Below are 15,996 nucleotides of genomic sequence, written 5' to 3'. Positions count from 1 at the left end.
AGTACTACATACAGTACACACGGTGACTTGTCATACATTCAAACAGACGGACAAACTTTATTGAGGGAGAACAGAAGAGGGATGGAGAGAGAAGAAAATGAGGTTTTATTTCGGTCAATTACAGGATCTTACTGACTTTGGAGGCCCAAAAAATATCATATGAACATTTTATATACTTACTAAATTTCTGACTGATCTGTTCGATCATTTTAGATGCCATATGTGATAACACCAAAAACAGACTTGTAGATGCATATAAGATATGATAAATTTATATATTGTTTTTATTTTTTGAGGGGGGTTTAGAAACTTTTGTAGGGGTTTTTAGCTCCCCCCCTGCAAAAAGTGGCTAGTGACGCCACTGAGGTAGTTTAAAATCTAAACTAACAATTATATATTTTTTTTACTATTGCATAAGTAACGATGTTGATCATGAGTACTTCTCCGAAGATCTAGGGAGAATCATTATTCACAATTCTACCATTATATTCGGATAACATGTGATTTATCTTCTCAAGAGCTCTTTCATATCATATCATATTTAATACTATTTTTTATTGCGAAAGAATCAACATTTATAATTTATATAAAAAACAACTTAATTGATGTTGCTAAAATTACTTTTCTGGAATGCAATACGCGTTTACAAAAGGGAAAAAATACTTAATCATATATAAATATTTTTGAGTATTGCCGAGACAATGATTAGAAAATTAACAATACGTGTTAAAGCATTGACGCTATATACAAGAATAGCAGCCTTCGCTTGTGGATTCATCATCATGAGTTTAATAGTTTTTGTCTTTACACTTATTTTTTTCAAACTTACTTTCAGCGTTCCCGTTAGAGGATTGTACTTTTCAGACGTAAATGATTGTAGAAGAATATTATATGGCTAATCTTTCATATTTTAATGTAAATCTATTATTTTTTCAGACTCTACTTGTAGTACTTGGGCTCACACTTATAAGTATATTCATACCTCTCATTTTTTTGACCTTCTATATATCACTTACTAAATTAAATGCTTGTATGAAGATTAACAAAATTACTAAAAAGATAGATGCAAGTAGTGGTTCTATTAACCAGGCTGCTAAACGTGGATTTATGTCCAGGTAAAATCATACTATTTATTAACTATTATTATATATTATATACTGTTAATATCCAACTGCTGAATACTGATTCATTTTATGAACGAGTAAAAATAATATATCAGATATGTAATACGAAAACGCAAAAATAATCTGGAACCAAAATCAGGAAAAGATAAAATCCTTTTTTTCCCCCCGACTTCAAATACCTATACATACAGCCCAATATTTCATAGACGTCAATTATAGAATTTGTTTTCAAATTAATGGGATGAGTTAAGATACCCAAGAATGCTAGATACATTTTAGAATTTTTGTTTGGTTTATAAGACTTATATTGGTCCCGATATGTCCTTTTTCATATAAAATCTATCAATTTATCATTTTTATAGTTGTGATGATTAATTTTGACTACTTTAAGTGTAACTTGCAGCACACTCAAAGGGGTTATAAGAATAATATTTTCAAAAAAAGGTCACCTTTGACTGTAAAAAGAGCCCTTCTTTCGATTATCGCTTGACCAGACAAAGTTTGAAAATCTGCGAGATTCCATTTTTTCATCTCCAACTGTTGGTTCAGATTAAAATGTATTTATTATTTCAATGAAAAATTAATTACTGACGAATTTGTTATAAGTTATGACCATCTTTGACTTAAAGAGTGTGTTACTCAGTATCCTTTGTGAAAATATTTATGTATCCTACGTAGTCATTTTATTTATTTGGTTCCAGATGGAATAAACGAGGAAACTTAATTAAGAAAAATTTGTTTAATACAGAGGAAAATAACAAAAAAGACGAAAGTTTAGAATCCAATGAATCCTTTTTTTTTAATCCAGAAAACCTTGATAAACCCGACTATTTAAATGAACATGATCTAGGAATGAACTTTGATGATCAAGAGAACTTAAAAGAAGTTAAAAAGTTAAAAAATCATATCTCTAACCCGTCATCTACAGAGTCAGAGCCGATTGTCACGGATATCCAACTCCCAAAGCTAGATCCAGTACATGAAGATGCATTAGAAACGCATGTGATAAAAGAAAGAGAAAAAGTATTTTACAATTCGGACGAGGAAACAAGTTATGACACAGAGTCCTCATCGTCTGTCAGTACATCGACATTGCCTGAGTCAACCTCAAAGTCAACCCCTCATTCATCATTGAAACCATCTGGAGAGAAATTGAATTCAGAGAAAAACCAAAACTCATCATCAAAAACACCAAAGTCAGAGACAAACAAACTCATCATAACAAAGTCAGAGACAAACTATAACTCATCAAAAACACCAAAGTCAGAGACAAACTATAACTCATCATCAAAAACACCAAAGTCAGAGACAAACTATAACTCATCATCAAAAACACCAAAGTCAGAGACAAACTATAACTCATCATCAAAACCATCGAAGACAAACCATAACTCATCATCAAAACCATCAAAGTTAGAGAAAAACGATAATTCATCGTCAAAACCATCGAAGACAGAGACAAACCCTCACTCATCATCAAAGCCATCGAAGTCAGGAGCAAAGTCTAACTCATCATCAAGCCAATCTGAACATAAATTGAATTCAAAGATAAACTCTCACTCATCTGAACAGAAATTGAATTCAGAGAAAAATCCTCAACCATCATCCCAACCCTATGGACAGCCATTGAATTCCGAGACAAATCCTCAACCCTTATCCCAACCCTATGGACAGCCATGGAATCCTGACACAAATCCTCAACCATCATCCCAACCCTATGGACAGCCATTGAATTCCGAGACAAATCCTCAACCCTTATCCCAACCCTATGGACAGCCATGGAATCCTGACACAAATCCTCAACCATCATCCCAACCCTATGGACAGCCATGGAATTCCGAGACAAATCCTCAACCATCATCCCAACCCTATGGACAGCCATGGAATCCACAGACAAATCCTCAATCATCATCCACACCATATGGACAGCCATGGAATTCTGAGACAAACCCTCAGCCATCTTCACAACCATTGAATTCTGAGACAAATCCTCAATCCTCCTCCAAACCATTTGAACAGCCATTGAATTCTGAAACAAATCCTCAGGCATCATCCAAAACATCACTACTTGCATCATTGTCAGAATTACCAGAATCTGCACATAACACACAACCACAAGATCCAATAACCCAATGTAATCCTTGTAATACAATCCGAGGTTGTGTATCGTATGAGTTTCGTATAGATCCCTTGGCATTTTTAAATTGCAGTTCTTAACAAAAAAGTCAATACTTGTTTTTAAAAAAAACAAAAAAAAAAACGTAATTATCTTTGTACTAAGACAACATTGATAAATGATCGATTAATAAAAAGTTAAAAGATGATTTAATGCGCCACAGAGAATGGTTTAAAATATAACATAGTGTGATCTATTTTTGTTCTTTTAAGGCAATAGCAAATACTTTTTTATAAAGAATATGTAAAAAAAAAAAAAAAAAACCCACAGCGATAAAGAGATGGGAACTCCCCCAGTTTTATGAATTTACTCTTCATTTTATCACAAATAACAACAAATTGTTCGTGTGTGTGTTATTAAGATATGTACATTCAAATCAAAAGAAATTAGCTCATCAATAATTACAGATTATTTCTAAATGAAATGAGTTACAATTGTGGCAAGATGATGGTACTTTCTTTATATCGTAATAACATGGAAAGTAATTGTCTTTAAGGAGATTACTACTGTATCATTCTGACAAGTGAGAGATACATACATATATTTAATTACAAAACGAAATTTTGGAACCCCTTTCTTTTTTATAAAAATATGCTTCATCATAATTACTCGTCTTTTGAGTGTTATTAATTATATTTGCTTTTTGAAATATAGAGAGACTGAGAGGGAAAACAAAGAAATATCAATGAATAATTATTTTGTATAATAACAATATATTATCATAATGTGACTATTGACTAAGATATGAAACCTACGTCTTACTAAGCCATGATATAATTTTAAATACTATAAATGCGGAGAAGCAGCCGGTTAAGAGGAGTTCTCTCTGGGATTGCTGTTGATTTTGTAGCTCGACAGCCATTAAGCGATGATTCATTTTAGCTACTTGTTTTCTAAGAAGTTGAATTTCCTCGAGAGGACTCCCGTGAACCTCTGGTCTGTAGTTCTCTCGCGTCATTTCCATTGTGGATGCGTTGAGGGGAGAGGCGGGCACGATTTCGTTGCTGGGTTCGTCTAGAGAGGGTAGTGGAGAAGGCTTGGGAGAAAGGGGCGGCAGTGGCGTCGTCGTTGAGGATGAAATGAGTTCTAAGGGACAATAACACGTAAATATGTAAATAAAATAAAGTAATAAATCATGTAGAGGATGATGGTTTAGGTACATACTTGGCGCTTGCATGTGTCCAGCCTCCTCCTTCTTACGAAAGGAACTCCCTGTGGCTTTACCCAGAATGATCTGATCAGGAACTTTCATTTTGGAACGGATATCCTCGGCGTAGATGAGATCCGCCCAGGGATTCTTCATTGCAACCTCCTCCATTCTTCGCTATATTTATTTCTTGAGCAACAATTACAGGCCACAACACTGTTACTGTACAAATTTAAAGACGGTAGAAGCTGACCTGACCTGACCTAAGCTGCAGGGATGGAAGAATTATTATAATTAATAAGTGTATTAATTCGCAAGGAGCTAATAAGAAAATAAATAATTTCACAGCTGATGAGAGGAATTTTTGTCTCACGCAACCTATTGAGGGTGTTTGTGAGCTTTCAATGACGTATTTAAAAGATCCTGACGTCACTGAACTACGACAACAATCTCGTAATAAGCTCAAATAATAATTGATTTCTGTAGCCACGGACTCCTAGAGAGAAAGACTGGAGACAGTTTGTAGTTGGCTGTGGACTGAAGTCCTTTTACTTCATTAATCATTATTATTTGTGACGTCATCCAAGGAAATATTAACCAATCTTATTAGAACTAAGATATTTAGATACTGATCTAACCTATGGACAAAGATAAACAACTAAAAAATCGTAGAGCATCATATTTAATAAGTAGCACTCTTTTTCTTTATAGTTACGTTATTAAGCAGGTTTGTTTGGGTAAATGCAATACATAAAAAGTAAAAATCTAGTCATTAATTTCTTATTTACTATTGCAATAGCCAGGGGTTTCAATCATTTTCAAATTTCAATAGTTATTTTCCTCTATTTGGATTCCCAATGACGTCATCTATTATGATGGTAAGTTATCAGTGAGAAATAAAAATCCTTGTAGACTAAACTTGTTTTAATAACATTGGCCCGAAACAACAACAAATAAATTAATGAAAGTTTTTATTATTATTTGAATTTCAGGACTGCATTCAACAGCTGTACCAATTATGTTTCCCGTCCCTCTCTGTAGTGGTCCTTGCTGTTGCATATTTGTATATTTTCTATAAGAAAATATAATATAAAAAATACATCATACCCGTCATTGATTTGGAGCTGCTAAATTGCCCTGGATTGGTTGTTTTTTTTCATGAAGGAGTCATGAGAGATGAAAAGGAACTCAAGGCCGAATTGCATAGACTTGAACGACTGTTTCATCATCTTGATAGGAATAAGGATGGTGTCGTTGGAATAGAAGATTTGATTGAGGGCCTTCATCAAATGGGATATTATCATATCTCACGGCAACAGATCGATGTAAATATTAAGGATTTATAAATTATATTGACGCTTTTTCATAACGACCTTTTCACTGACGTCATGAATTGTATCATAATTGAAGGAGACGCCATCTTGAGGGCTCAAATGAACAAATAGCCAATCACTCTTGATGAAACTTCATCATATGGCTTTAAGAATAAAAAAGACTTAACATCTTCATTGAATACTAGTTGAGACCAATCAGAAATACTGTTATTTGAATAAATCAACTTAATATCTACTCAAAATCTCTATAAATATCTCAATTTGTACAATGACTTTTGTATTGAACCGATTAGAGACGAAAAATAGTATCTTATTCGTTCCTTTCGTATAGTTAATTTTTATCTACAACACAGAAATAAGACTCCATAACGATGTTTTAACATATTTTTAATACATTTTAGGCAATGATATATAATAAAACGTGACAATAGAGGGATACAATTTTCATTGACAGTCCGGGTTAAGTCCTTTTAATTGTTGATCCCATTTAGACCTCCAATATGCTTTTGATTGTTGTACAACTTGGTGGTTAGGCCCTTAAAATGTCCAACATATAAAATCCTAATGTCATATGATAACGTTCTATTAAAATAAATTAATACGTTCTTTTCATTATTTATTATTTACTTATCTATCTGCAAATTATTTCATTTCCTTGGGAAATTGCTATTTCTATCACTATAGTTAATATTAAGAGTCACATCCTTTAATGTGTATAGTTACTGTATATTATAGTTAATTATAATTTACAATAACTATACACATAAATAATAAAAATTAAAATATTACATTTTATTGTATGTACAATTTGAGTCTAATTCATATTCCTCTTTTAATTTGTAGGACTTCTTAAAACTTTCCGATGCGAATAAAAGTGGGAATTTAATCCTGTCGGAGTTTGTAAATTACCTTAGGGAGCACGAAAAACAATTACATTTTGTTTTTCATTCATTGGACGAGAATAAGGATGGTAAGACGGTTATTCTGGATATTATATAACTTATTCGCCATATTCATATATTGATATATATTTACAAATTGCAGCTTGTTGTAGGAAATTGTACAAAGTTGCAATTTCTTCGTCTTAAAAAATGTATGACTTCATTAACACATTGATCATTTTAATTATCAACTATACATTGATACTATCATTTCATTTTGATTCCTTAAAATTACATGGTTATTATGTATTTATGAGTAATATAACTGTGGGCCTTTGAACTTTATACTGTGCCACAGAATACATACATAATATTATTTTGTATTAAAGTAGACATAGATGACAGCATTAATATATCAACTATCCATGGAACATTCAATTATTGCATGTTCTTCATCTCAAGACCTGTAAATCCTCCATTTAAAATTAGTCATCTCATTTTTGGTTGCAACTTGTACAATTTGATTATTCAAGTTACAACTTGTACAGAACAATTTGTTGTTATTTCTTCCTTTATTCGCTAAGGAAATAATGTCCATTCAATTCTTCCCCTCATGTCACTGAGCAAAGTATTCTAAATAACTAAAAGTAAGATACATTTCTTGAGCATAAGAGAAAGGTACAGAAATGTCTTTGAAAATATGTTGTCAAATAATTTAAAGCCTAAGCACAATACAAATGTTTTGAGTGACCCAACTACAATAGCTTTAAAGCACCCTTTAACAAAGTCTCAAAACAAAGTAATTTATTTTGAAGTTCTAGTCTTATTCCATCTATAATGTCCGTAATAACGAGAGAAGAGCACAAGTGACCCCTCAACTCAAAGGCAAGCTAGAATTATTTTTTTCCAAATTGAATTTAAATTCTCTTTGAGAAAAATATTCGTCAATTTCTTATTATTCTCATTAAGCATTAGAGCCGTCGCAAATTGCACTTAAGTCAGCCTAAATTGATAGTTTTAATAAAAGAAAGATTTCACATCGTAATATATTTTATTTGAAATGGAATATACAGGATGCGGCAACATAGCAAACTTATTCCAAAATACTCTAAAACAAGTTTTATTTGAAATTTTATTTTACAATCATATCAGACTGGTCACGTGAGTCATTGTTTATACACCAAACTTCGATATATTAATACTCTATGATTTTTTTGTTTATCTATAAATAACTTTTCGTTAAGATGTTTTAGAGCAATATTTATTTTGTACAAAAAGATGTAGAATTTTATTGGAAACCTATCTTATTTTATAGTTGTGGATGATTAGTTCTGATTAGGTAAATACTTATTGCCGATTCCGCAAAGGTCTTAAAAATGTTGAGTTTTTGGGAGTAAATTCGATTTTAAATAAACGGATTTAGAGAAATTGCACTATTTCAATGTCTTTAGATGACACCGGATCTGATGACATCAATTTAAGCTCTCTAGCATAATTATTTGTGAAGTTATTCCTGTTAAAAGAATTTTGCAATTTTCAAATTATGAAAATTAATTTACAAAATCTTTTTTTATATATATTATAAATTGAAACAATTAACTAATTTTCATGAATCGCATGCAATTAAAACTCAGGAATTAAATCGTTATTTGTTTCATTCATAAAATGTTCTGTTAAACTATTTTTTGGTAATATTTATTTTCGACGGCAACATATGATAACGATTTATTATATTTCTAAGAAAACTAGCGTGAAACCACACCTAATCCCTACTACTTCTACAGCCGGATTATCACGTATTATAAAAAAGGAAGTTATTTTGCTTCACTCCCTAGAAGCAAAAAAATATAATGATTTGGCCCATCCACTTTCAAAAACGGTGAGTAGAGCCTAGAGTAATGAACATTCAGAGTTCAGACAAAGGGCAGGATAAAAAAATATCACTTTTTTAAATAAATAGTTTTTATTGGAGTTTTGGACCATTTTTTTCATAGTTCGCGGGCTCGGAGCTAGGCCTCTCACGATAACACATTTTTCTGTGCGATTAACTGTCCCAGAAATTATTGCAATAAGCGATAATTTTGCCGTTTTGACACCTTTTTCAACTTATATAATGATAAGGGCATAATAAAACTGGACATCTGGAAGACATTTAAAATACCAAGAATCCAAAAACAATAAATAAAATTATTTTAACACAAAATGCTCTTGAATAAAAACCAAACCCAAACAAAAACAATAAATAAAATTTAAGCACTAAATAAAAGGATGCACCTAAACTAGATTGCTCTTCAACAAATAACAAACACTAGGCTCAGACATACAGGGAAAACTGCCAATTAGACCTTTGTGCAAAAAAAAGTACAAATTAACAACAAAAAACAGGACTGAGAGCGGATGCCTCAACAGGTCATATGCAAATCTGTAGCTTCTTTAGTCTTTCAGATTTCGAGCAAGAAATATCAACGCCGGATTAAAAACCTTTGATACCCTGTTACTTTGAAGCGTGTGGATGGAGTTTATTGCAGCCGGAAAATAATTATCGCTCATTTTAATTTATTGTGTAATTAATCGATGTATTGCAACAGGTGTAACATGTCACTTTCGATCCCATAATAATATAGTATAATTAGTAAAGGTTTACCTGACGTTGCTCCGGCTAAGGAGGGAGTGGGAAATCACATTGACAATGGCCAATATTATTTCTTCTTAATGTTTAGACACCTTCGGTGCGGACTAGCATTATAATATACATATATGTGTTATTTTAAATTTAAAAAAAAATGTTATAAACTTCAAATAACATACCAATATATGTATATGAAAAAGTTGACTATATGAGAAGCCCATTATATTTTATTTTGTCTAAAAATTGTGAAATTGATATTCGCGAAGAAAATTGTAAAAAACCTTGTACATTAACAAAATCCATCGTTTTGTGACATTTCTTTTAAAAATTGAAAATTGACGCTGTAGGAAAGAAAGAGGGAAAATAAAAAAAATATTCAGAAAATGACAGATATCAATTTTTTTTTGTGTCAAATTGATATACAAACGAATTTTCAGACAAATTTTTATAAACTTTTTTTATCTACGAATCCGATGTTCCATTGGAAATATATATTTTTTTGCACCTGAAAAAAACGAAAGTGCAATTTGCACCGAATTCTTATTTTGCCCATAATTTTTTTGATTTTGTCTAAATGTATTCATATTGTTGTTTTTTGAGACGCTGATCACTTGTTGATTTATATCTCAAATCCCTATCTAGTCTCCTAGAGCTCCAAAAAATAACTTTAGTGTTTGGGTATAGAATAAGTCCCCTTCATATTACCCACAGAAAATCATTAACTCACCAGATTTAAAAGAGGTGCCCATACAAAATTTCAGCCTGATGGGTGCAACGGTGTGGGGACCCATAAATGACACAGACCCACAAACTCCATTATATATACAGAATCTTCTTTATAGTTTATATTACTTGCAAAATACTACACGGAAATATTCACTATCGATTGTACAATTTACAAGATAGTTATGAAATATTTTGTGAACTAAAATGACTGATATCTCGAAACAATAATAGGATTTTACATTTCATCATTTTACTCCAGATCCACGATATGTGAAGTTAACTTAAAAAAAGTGTTTTGGGGTAAATTGTGACGATGACAACAAATTGAATATAAGTTATTTAAGAAATATATAATATCTGAAGAAATACTTCATTCGGATACAAAACTTCATCAACCTATAAGGTTATAAACAAAGGTGAAAATCCAGTGTGGAATGCTAGAAAAAATCAACTGAAAATCAACATGGTAACCCTAAAAATTTGAAGAATGTTTCGTAGGAGAGTAGCTTAGCTGTCATACGTTTCATTTCATTAATCAAATCAGCTGTGACGAGGAAGAACATTGGCAATAATTACTCCGATGTCGATCCCCAATTCTACTCCAAGTCCAAATAGGACTTACAATTATAACATCCCAACAAATCCTTAGTCTTTTATGAGCACACACGAACGTTCAAGCAAGTTTTGAATATAATTGAATCTATTTAGGAAAGGATATTCACTACTCAAGAATTAAATAATAATGACAACTGCTAAGGAAAAGAAAATTCGTTCATTATACTACCAATTACAAATTAACGGGCCAGCTAAAAAGCACACCGGATTTACATGTATAGTTATAAATAATGATTTAAATTGTGTTTATTTTTTAGCTGGCCCGTTTTTTTTTTTGAATTGGTAATCTGAAAAATATATTTTCTTAGCTGGTATGATTATTATTTAATTCCTGAGTGGTGAACTTCCATTCCTACTTCATTCAATGATATTCAAAACCTGATTAAACATTCATGTGTGCTCCTAAAAGATGGAGATTAAACCTTGAATATTTGTCGCAGAGTTATAATTGTAAGTCATTCTTGGACTCTGAGAAGAATTAACGATCAATATGAGAGTAATTCTTGCCAATGTCCTTGTTTATATTCTCCTCCCTCGTCACAGCTGATAGTAGCTGAGCTAAAGAAATGTCATGACAGCTAAGCTCCCCTCCTCCAAAATATTTTTAAATTGTGTGTGTTACCATGTTGATTCTTGGTTGTTGTTTTTTTTAACATGTCCAAAATATACACGATGTTCATCACTAGTTATAACTAGTAGTTATTAAATATGTAAGTTTATTCTAGATTGAAATGGTTCCCTAAGTCTTTAATATTAATAAAACCAAGTTTGTCTAGTATCTCTTTTTTGAGTTTTACGGAAATTATCAGAGAAATAACATGGTAGCAACGAGCGTGTGTAGTAGCTAAAGCAAAACACCGCATATTAAAAAATAAAAAAAAAAAAAAATTGGAATAGAAATCCAGGGCTGTAAATCCTAAGCATTTTCTAGTGTGCAGGTTTTATTTTTTTTTTGCCAATCTGAACAATGTTTTTTTATTTTCTCGAACGTTGTCAACATTATTTCTTTGTTGAGAAAGGAACATCTGAATATTGAGCAGCTACGTGTGCGTGTGCTGATGAAAAACGGAAAGTAAAAGAAGGGATTTCTGATGGAGTTATATCTACAATATTAAAGCAAACTTTGCCTGTTTGTCGACGCCTTATATCTCTGAGCAATGCCCACTAAAAATTATAACGGTCTCAGACTGCTGTAGGATTTTCAAACCGAAACACAATATTATTTGCTACACAACCTTGTTTCTACATTGTTATTTCATATATCAAAAATGATTTTACAGTAAGCATATACACATCCAGACAATCTTTCCTTATTTAATATTTTAGTTCTTATTTCCTCAAATCTGATTGGTTTACAAATTTTAGCTGCAGAGGGCCTTCAATACCTATGATATTTAATATCAGAATTGAATCCCAGAATTTGGCAAAATGGGCATGATCCGTTACTTTTTATGTAATACTTTATCTACAATTAAGATCAGGCTCTTCTGTCATGAAAAGGTTTATGAAACTGTACGATGTAGTATGATAATGCTTTTAAAAAAAATGATAGCATGAATAAAATATATTTTTTATGAGGTATAATCAATTTAGTGCACATGTGGTGATTTAGATGAAAGGGTTTCTCTGAGACATATATTTTAAGGGGGGGAAAATGGAAAGAAAAGAAAATTCTTTTTTAAATTTTATTTAAAAAAGACAAAAAATTCATCCTTTATATAGGACATATTTTATAAAAAATCCTAGCACTGGACTAGTGTACTATTGATTTTTTTTTTGTTGTGGGTTGGATTGGGTCACGAAATTCCAAAAAGGGGCATCCCGGTTAACGACAATTTCCCGAGCAATGAGAAACCCAATCAACAATATAAACTAGTCTTGAGATTCGGTCTACATAATTTTTTCCCCGTATGGGATTAAGTGATTTTTCTAGACAGATCTATACCTATATTTCGATGGATCGAAATTTACGAAGATCGAAAACCCGTCCCCCCTCCCCCCTCATATTTGCTTAATGAAATAACGTAGGTAACGGCGTTATCTCGCTAACAAAAATAACTTCAGTCTGTTTGTGTTGTCAGCTAGCGATGTTTCTGCTTCTTTACTCCTAATCAGTGTTCTGAACTTTGATTATTTGAATAAGAATTAGCTTTCTAAGGTGTGAATAATTCCCAACACTGATTGTGTATTAATTCCGTGTTGTAGAATAATTGCTAACTATTAACTGATTTTGAGCATTTTGGTTTCTTTTTGTACGAAAGGTTGTGTGATAAAATAAAGATAACGATGATGTATTATCCCATATTAAGGGTTCTGAACGTTGATTGGCTGAATTATCTCTTGTTAAGCTCAAACCAATTTCCAACAATCATGGAGTATTAATTCTATGGTTACGAAAAATTGGCGAATTACGAACGGATTATTGGACTGATTGGTTTATTTTTAGATGAAAGGTTGCGTGATAAAATAAAGGTAACAATGTGTTTTCCCGTAATGAGGGTTCTGATCGTTGATTGGTTGAATGACCCCCTCTTAAGCTATAAATAATTTCCAACAATCATTAAGTATTAATTCCATGGTTGGGAATTTTTAAAACCCATAGTAATTCACAGAAAATTAAATTAAAAAAAAAACATTTAAATTTCAAATCAATTTCAAATTTTTTTTTTTAAGAATCTAATGGGCTTCATTTAAATTTTTTGAAAAACGGAATTAATTCGAAAATATTATAATTTTTGAAAAAAAAAATCAAATATTAATTTTTTTGGAAAAAATAAAAATCCATAGTTATTCACAGAAAATTAAATTTTGTAAAAAATTTCAAATATTAGATTTGAAGGAAAAAATTTAAAAAACCATTGTTATTCACAAAAAATTAAATTTTTCGAAAATAATTTCAAATACTAAATTTTTTCAAAACATATTTAAAAAATCCTTAGTTATAAAAAATTAATTTTTTTGTAATTTATTTAAATTTTTTCGAATCCTAATTTTTTTAGAAAGAAAATTATAAAATCTATAGCTTATCACGGAATATGGAATATTTGGAAACACATTTTAAATATTATATTTTTGAAAAAAATTTAAAAAATCCATAGTTATGTACAGAAAATTAATTTTTTGGTACAAGATTGAAAGAATCCATATATTCATATAAATTATTTGAAAAACTAAATTAAATTTTAAAATATTAATATTTAAAAAAAAAAAAAAAAAATCAAATATTAATTTTTTAGTAAAAAAAAAAATCCTTAATATAGGGGATGGATACAGCCCCTTCAGCCCTCTCCATGTGGACGCCTTTGGTATCTACATTTATTCTTATTTTTTTTGTGAATATTATCTTATAAAGTTATTTTTTACGTTTTGTGTAATATGTAATTGTGTAAAATTATTACTTCTCAAAATGTAATGACCTCTTACTGTGACCATATATTATCTCTAAGTTTGTTAAAAATCGATATGTAATTTTTGCTGTGATCCTGGTGACAATCAAACAAACAAACTAAATAACAAAAAAAAAACAAGGGTTTAAAACGTAATCTCCGTTTAACTTCGTTGCGGAGATTATAACATTATCTCATTCAAAAGATATTTTATTTATTAAGTTATTGTAAATAGAGTTCTTGAAAAATGTGTATAATCATATATTAATCTAGTATAACGAAGTTATTGAAACAAATAAAGATACATAAATCTATTTGATTTTAAGGGAGGATTTGCGGTCTACCGAATGCCCCTTCTAGTATATCAATTGTTTTTACCTTTAATTTTTATCTATATAGTTATTTCATTTCAAAATATGGGTTTGAATCGAAATTATACGAAAAAATGAGATTTTTAATAAAAGGATTTAAAGGCGAAATTTACTACGATTCAAAATTTAAACGATCATTTTAGTGTTCTATTTTTAAATTAACAATAATATATGTACGTTTTAGCCAAACGTTGGCGAAAATTATGTTGCATAGTGTAGTCATTCCATCCATAGTTAAGGAGAATTGTCCCCAGGCCTATATATATATATTTTTTTTTTTTTTGGGGGGGGTATAGGGAGGGCTTGGATTTTGGATTTTATTTTGAAAAAAAAAATCGAAAAATTAGTAATTTAGAAAAAAAAAATCTGAAATTGATCGCTATTTAGCAAAAAAAAATTTACAAATTTTTTGAAAAAATTTCAAAAATCCAAAGCAGCTATCGATAGAAGTTTAATTTTATTGGAAATATTTTTTTTTAAATAAAACTTGTCGATAAAAATTTTGAATTTTTTTTCAAAATTTACAGTTATTCACAAAAAATTTCAAATATCTTATATTTAGATAAAAATTTCAAAAATTCAGATTTATGGACAGAAATTAAATTTTTTGGACTTTTTTTGAAAATCCACTGCTATTTACAAAAGAAATTCAAAAATTACTTTTAATTTACAAAAAAATTCGAAAAAATACATTTCAAATATCAAATTTTTGGAATTTTTTTTTTTAAATTCATAGCTATACATAGAAAATTAAATTATTATGATTTTTTTTTGAAAAATTATATTTTTGGATACAAATTTCAAAAATTAAATTTCTTAAAAATCCAATGCTATTAACAAAAAACAGCCTTTCCCCCGGCGGACGCTCCGTACCAACCGATTTTAGTCCTTCTTTTTTGGTTTCTTTTTGTATGAAAGGTTGTAACAGAAGTAACGATGTACTTTCCCTGCATAAGTCTTCTGAATTTTGATTTCAATGGTAGTCCTTTTTCCCAATTTACAATTGGGAAAATTTGAGTTATCTCTGTCAACAATTTCCAACAATCATTTAATAATAATTCCATAGTTGGAAAAATTGCCTAACCAATCTTTTCTGATTTATTTTCACTACAATTTCAATACAATCATGATTTTTTAATAATTATAATGTAATACAAGTAGTCCTTTTTCTTTTTGTGAAGGCATAATTATTGAACACTAAGTTTTGTATTTACCCCGTAAATAGTTTATCCGGTTTTTTTCTGGAAACTGAACAATGCTGTGGTTACTTCTCAGACAAACTTTTTATACAAAACATTTATTTAAGAAGATTTACTCGCAGTCTTCCATATGTAGGTCCAATAGCAGTCCAAAATGTGTACTCGGCCGGAAACGCTGCAAAGAACATCATCTGCACTATAAAGTACGAGAGAAGGACTGTGGACAACGGGTGCAAGGTGGCTGGGGAATCAAGAATGCTCTGTTCAGTCCCCACAAGGCAAAAATATCATATGCACGTGACTTGTGATTAAAGCTAATGGTGCCCACATCAAGTAGAAACTGTTTGGAAGTGGTCCTTGCACATTATTATCGTCAAAAAACCTCTGCTCTATAATAAACAATAAAAT

The 15,996-nt window shown here is 30.6% G+C and overlaps 3 protein-coding genes across 5 annotated transcripts in view; 2 read left to right on the top strand and 1 right to left on the bottom strand.

The window, feature by feature from the left end:
* Positions 1 to 582: 582 nt before the first annotated feature.
* On the top strand, positions 583 to 3,980 carry LOC121126522 (uncharacterized). The gene is made up of 3 exons (XM_071891776.1): positions 583 to 866; positions 937 to 1,115; positions 1,826 to 3,980. The coding sequence occupies exons 1-3, from the start codon at positions 702 to 704 to the stop codon at positions 3,339 to 3,341; spliced, it is 1,860 nt and encodes a 619-aa protein (XP_071747877.1). The 5' UTR covers positions 583 to 701; the 3' UTR covers positions 3,342 to 3,980.
* Positions 3,981 to 3,993: 13 nt separating this feature from the next.
* Positions 3,994 to 4,848, bottom strand: LOC121126526 (uncharacterized). Its single transcript, XM_040721851.2, has 2 exons — positions 4,465 to 4,848; positions 3,994 to 4,386 (listed from the first exon to the last, which is right to left on the bottom strand). The coding sequence occupies exons 1-2, from the start codon at positions 4,616 to 4,618 to the stop codon at positions 4,052 to 4,054; spliced, it is 489 nt and encodes a 162-aa protein (XP_040577785.1). The 5' UTR covers positions 4,619 to 4,848; the 3' UTR covers positions 3,994 to 4,051.
* A 51-nt stretch (positions 4,849 to 4,899) lies between these two features.
* The window catches only part of SCaMC (Short Calcium-binding Mitochondrial Carrier), a 74,746-nt gene continuing 63,649 nt past the window's right edge, over positions 4,900 to 15,996 (top strand). The window contains exons 1-4 of one of the 3 annotated variants that reach the window (XM_040721848.2): positions 4,900 to 5,184; positions 5,247 to 5,325; positions 5,440 to 5,772; positions 6,625 to 6,751. In XM_040721848.2, the coding sequence (XP_040577782.1) occupies positions 5,617 to 5,772; positions 6,625 to 6,751 (283 nt within the window). In that variant the 5' untranslated portion in view covers positions 4,900 to 5,184; positions 5,247 to 5,325; positions 5,440 to 5,616. Of the gene's footprint in view, positions 5,185 to 5,237; positions 5,326 to 5,418; positions 5,773 to 6,624; positions 6,752 to 15,996 lie in introns of those variants that run through there. The other 2 variants (XM_040721849.2, XR_011782175.1) reach the window with 2 other exon arrangements.

This window comes from Lepeophtheirus salmonis, chromosome 11 (assembly GCF_016086655.4).
Source record: "Lepeophtheirus salmonis chromosome 11, UVic_Lsal_1.4, whole genome shotgun sequence".
In the NCBI taxonomy this organism is placed as follows: domain Eukaryota; kingdom Metazoa; phylum Arthropoda; class Copepoda; order Siphonostomatoida; family Caligidae; genus Lepeophtheirus; species Lepeophtheirus salmonis.
This window is presented reverse-complemented; position numbering and strand designations above follow the sequence as displayed.

Excerpts from the sequence above, each read along its gene's own strand:
- LOC121126522 (XM_071891776.1), top strand. The coding sequence starts at position 702 with ATGATTAGAAAATTAACAATACGTGTTAAAGCATTGACGCTATATACA. Across the intron at positions 867-936 it reads GAGGATTGTACTTTTCAGAC|ACTCTACTTGTAGTACTTGG; the intron begins GTAAATGATTGT and ends TTATTTTTTCAG. Across the intron at positions 1,116-1,825 it reads AAACGTGGATTTATGTCCAG|ATGGAATAAACGAGGAAACT; the intron begins GTAAAATCATAC and ends ATTTGGTTCCAG.
- LOC121126526 (XM_040721851.2), bottom strand. The coding sequence starts at position 4,618 with ATGGAGGAGGTTGCAATGAAGAATCCCTGGGCGGATCTCATCTACGCC. Across the intron at positions 4,387-4,464 it reads TGGACACATGCAAGCGCCAA|AACTCATTTCATCCTCAACG; the intron begins GTATGTACCTAA and ends ATTGTCCCTTAG.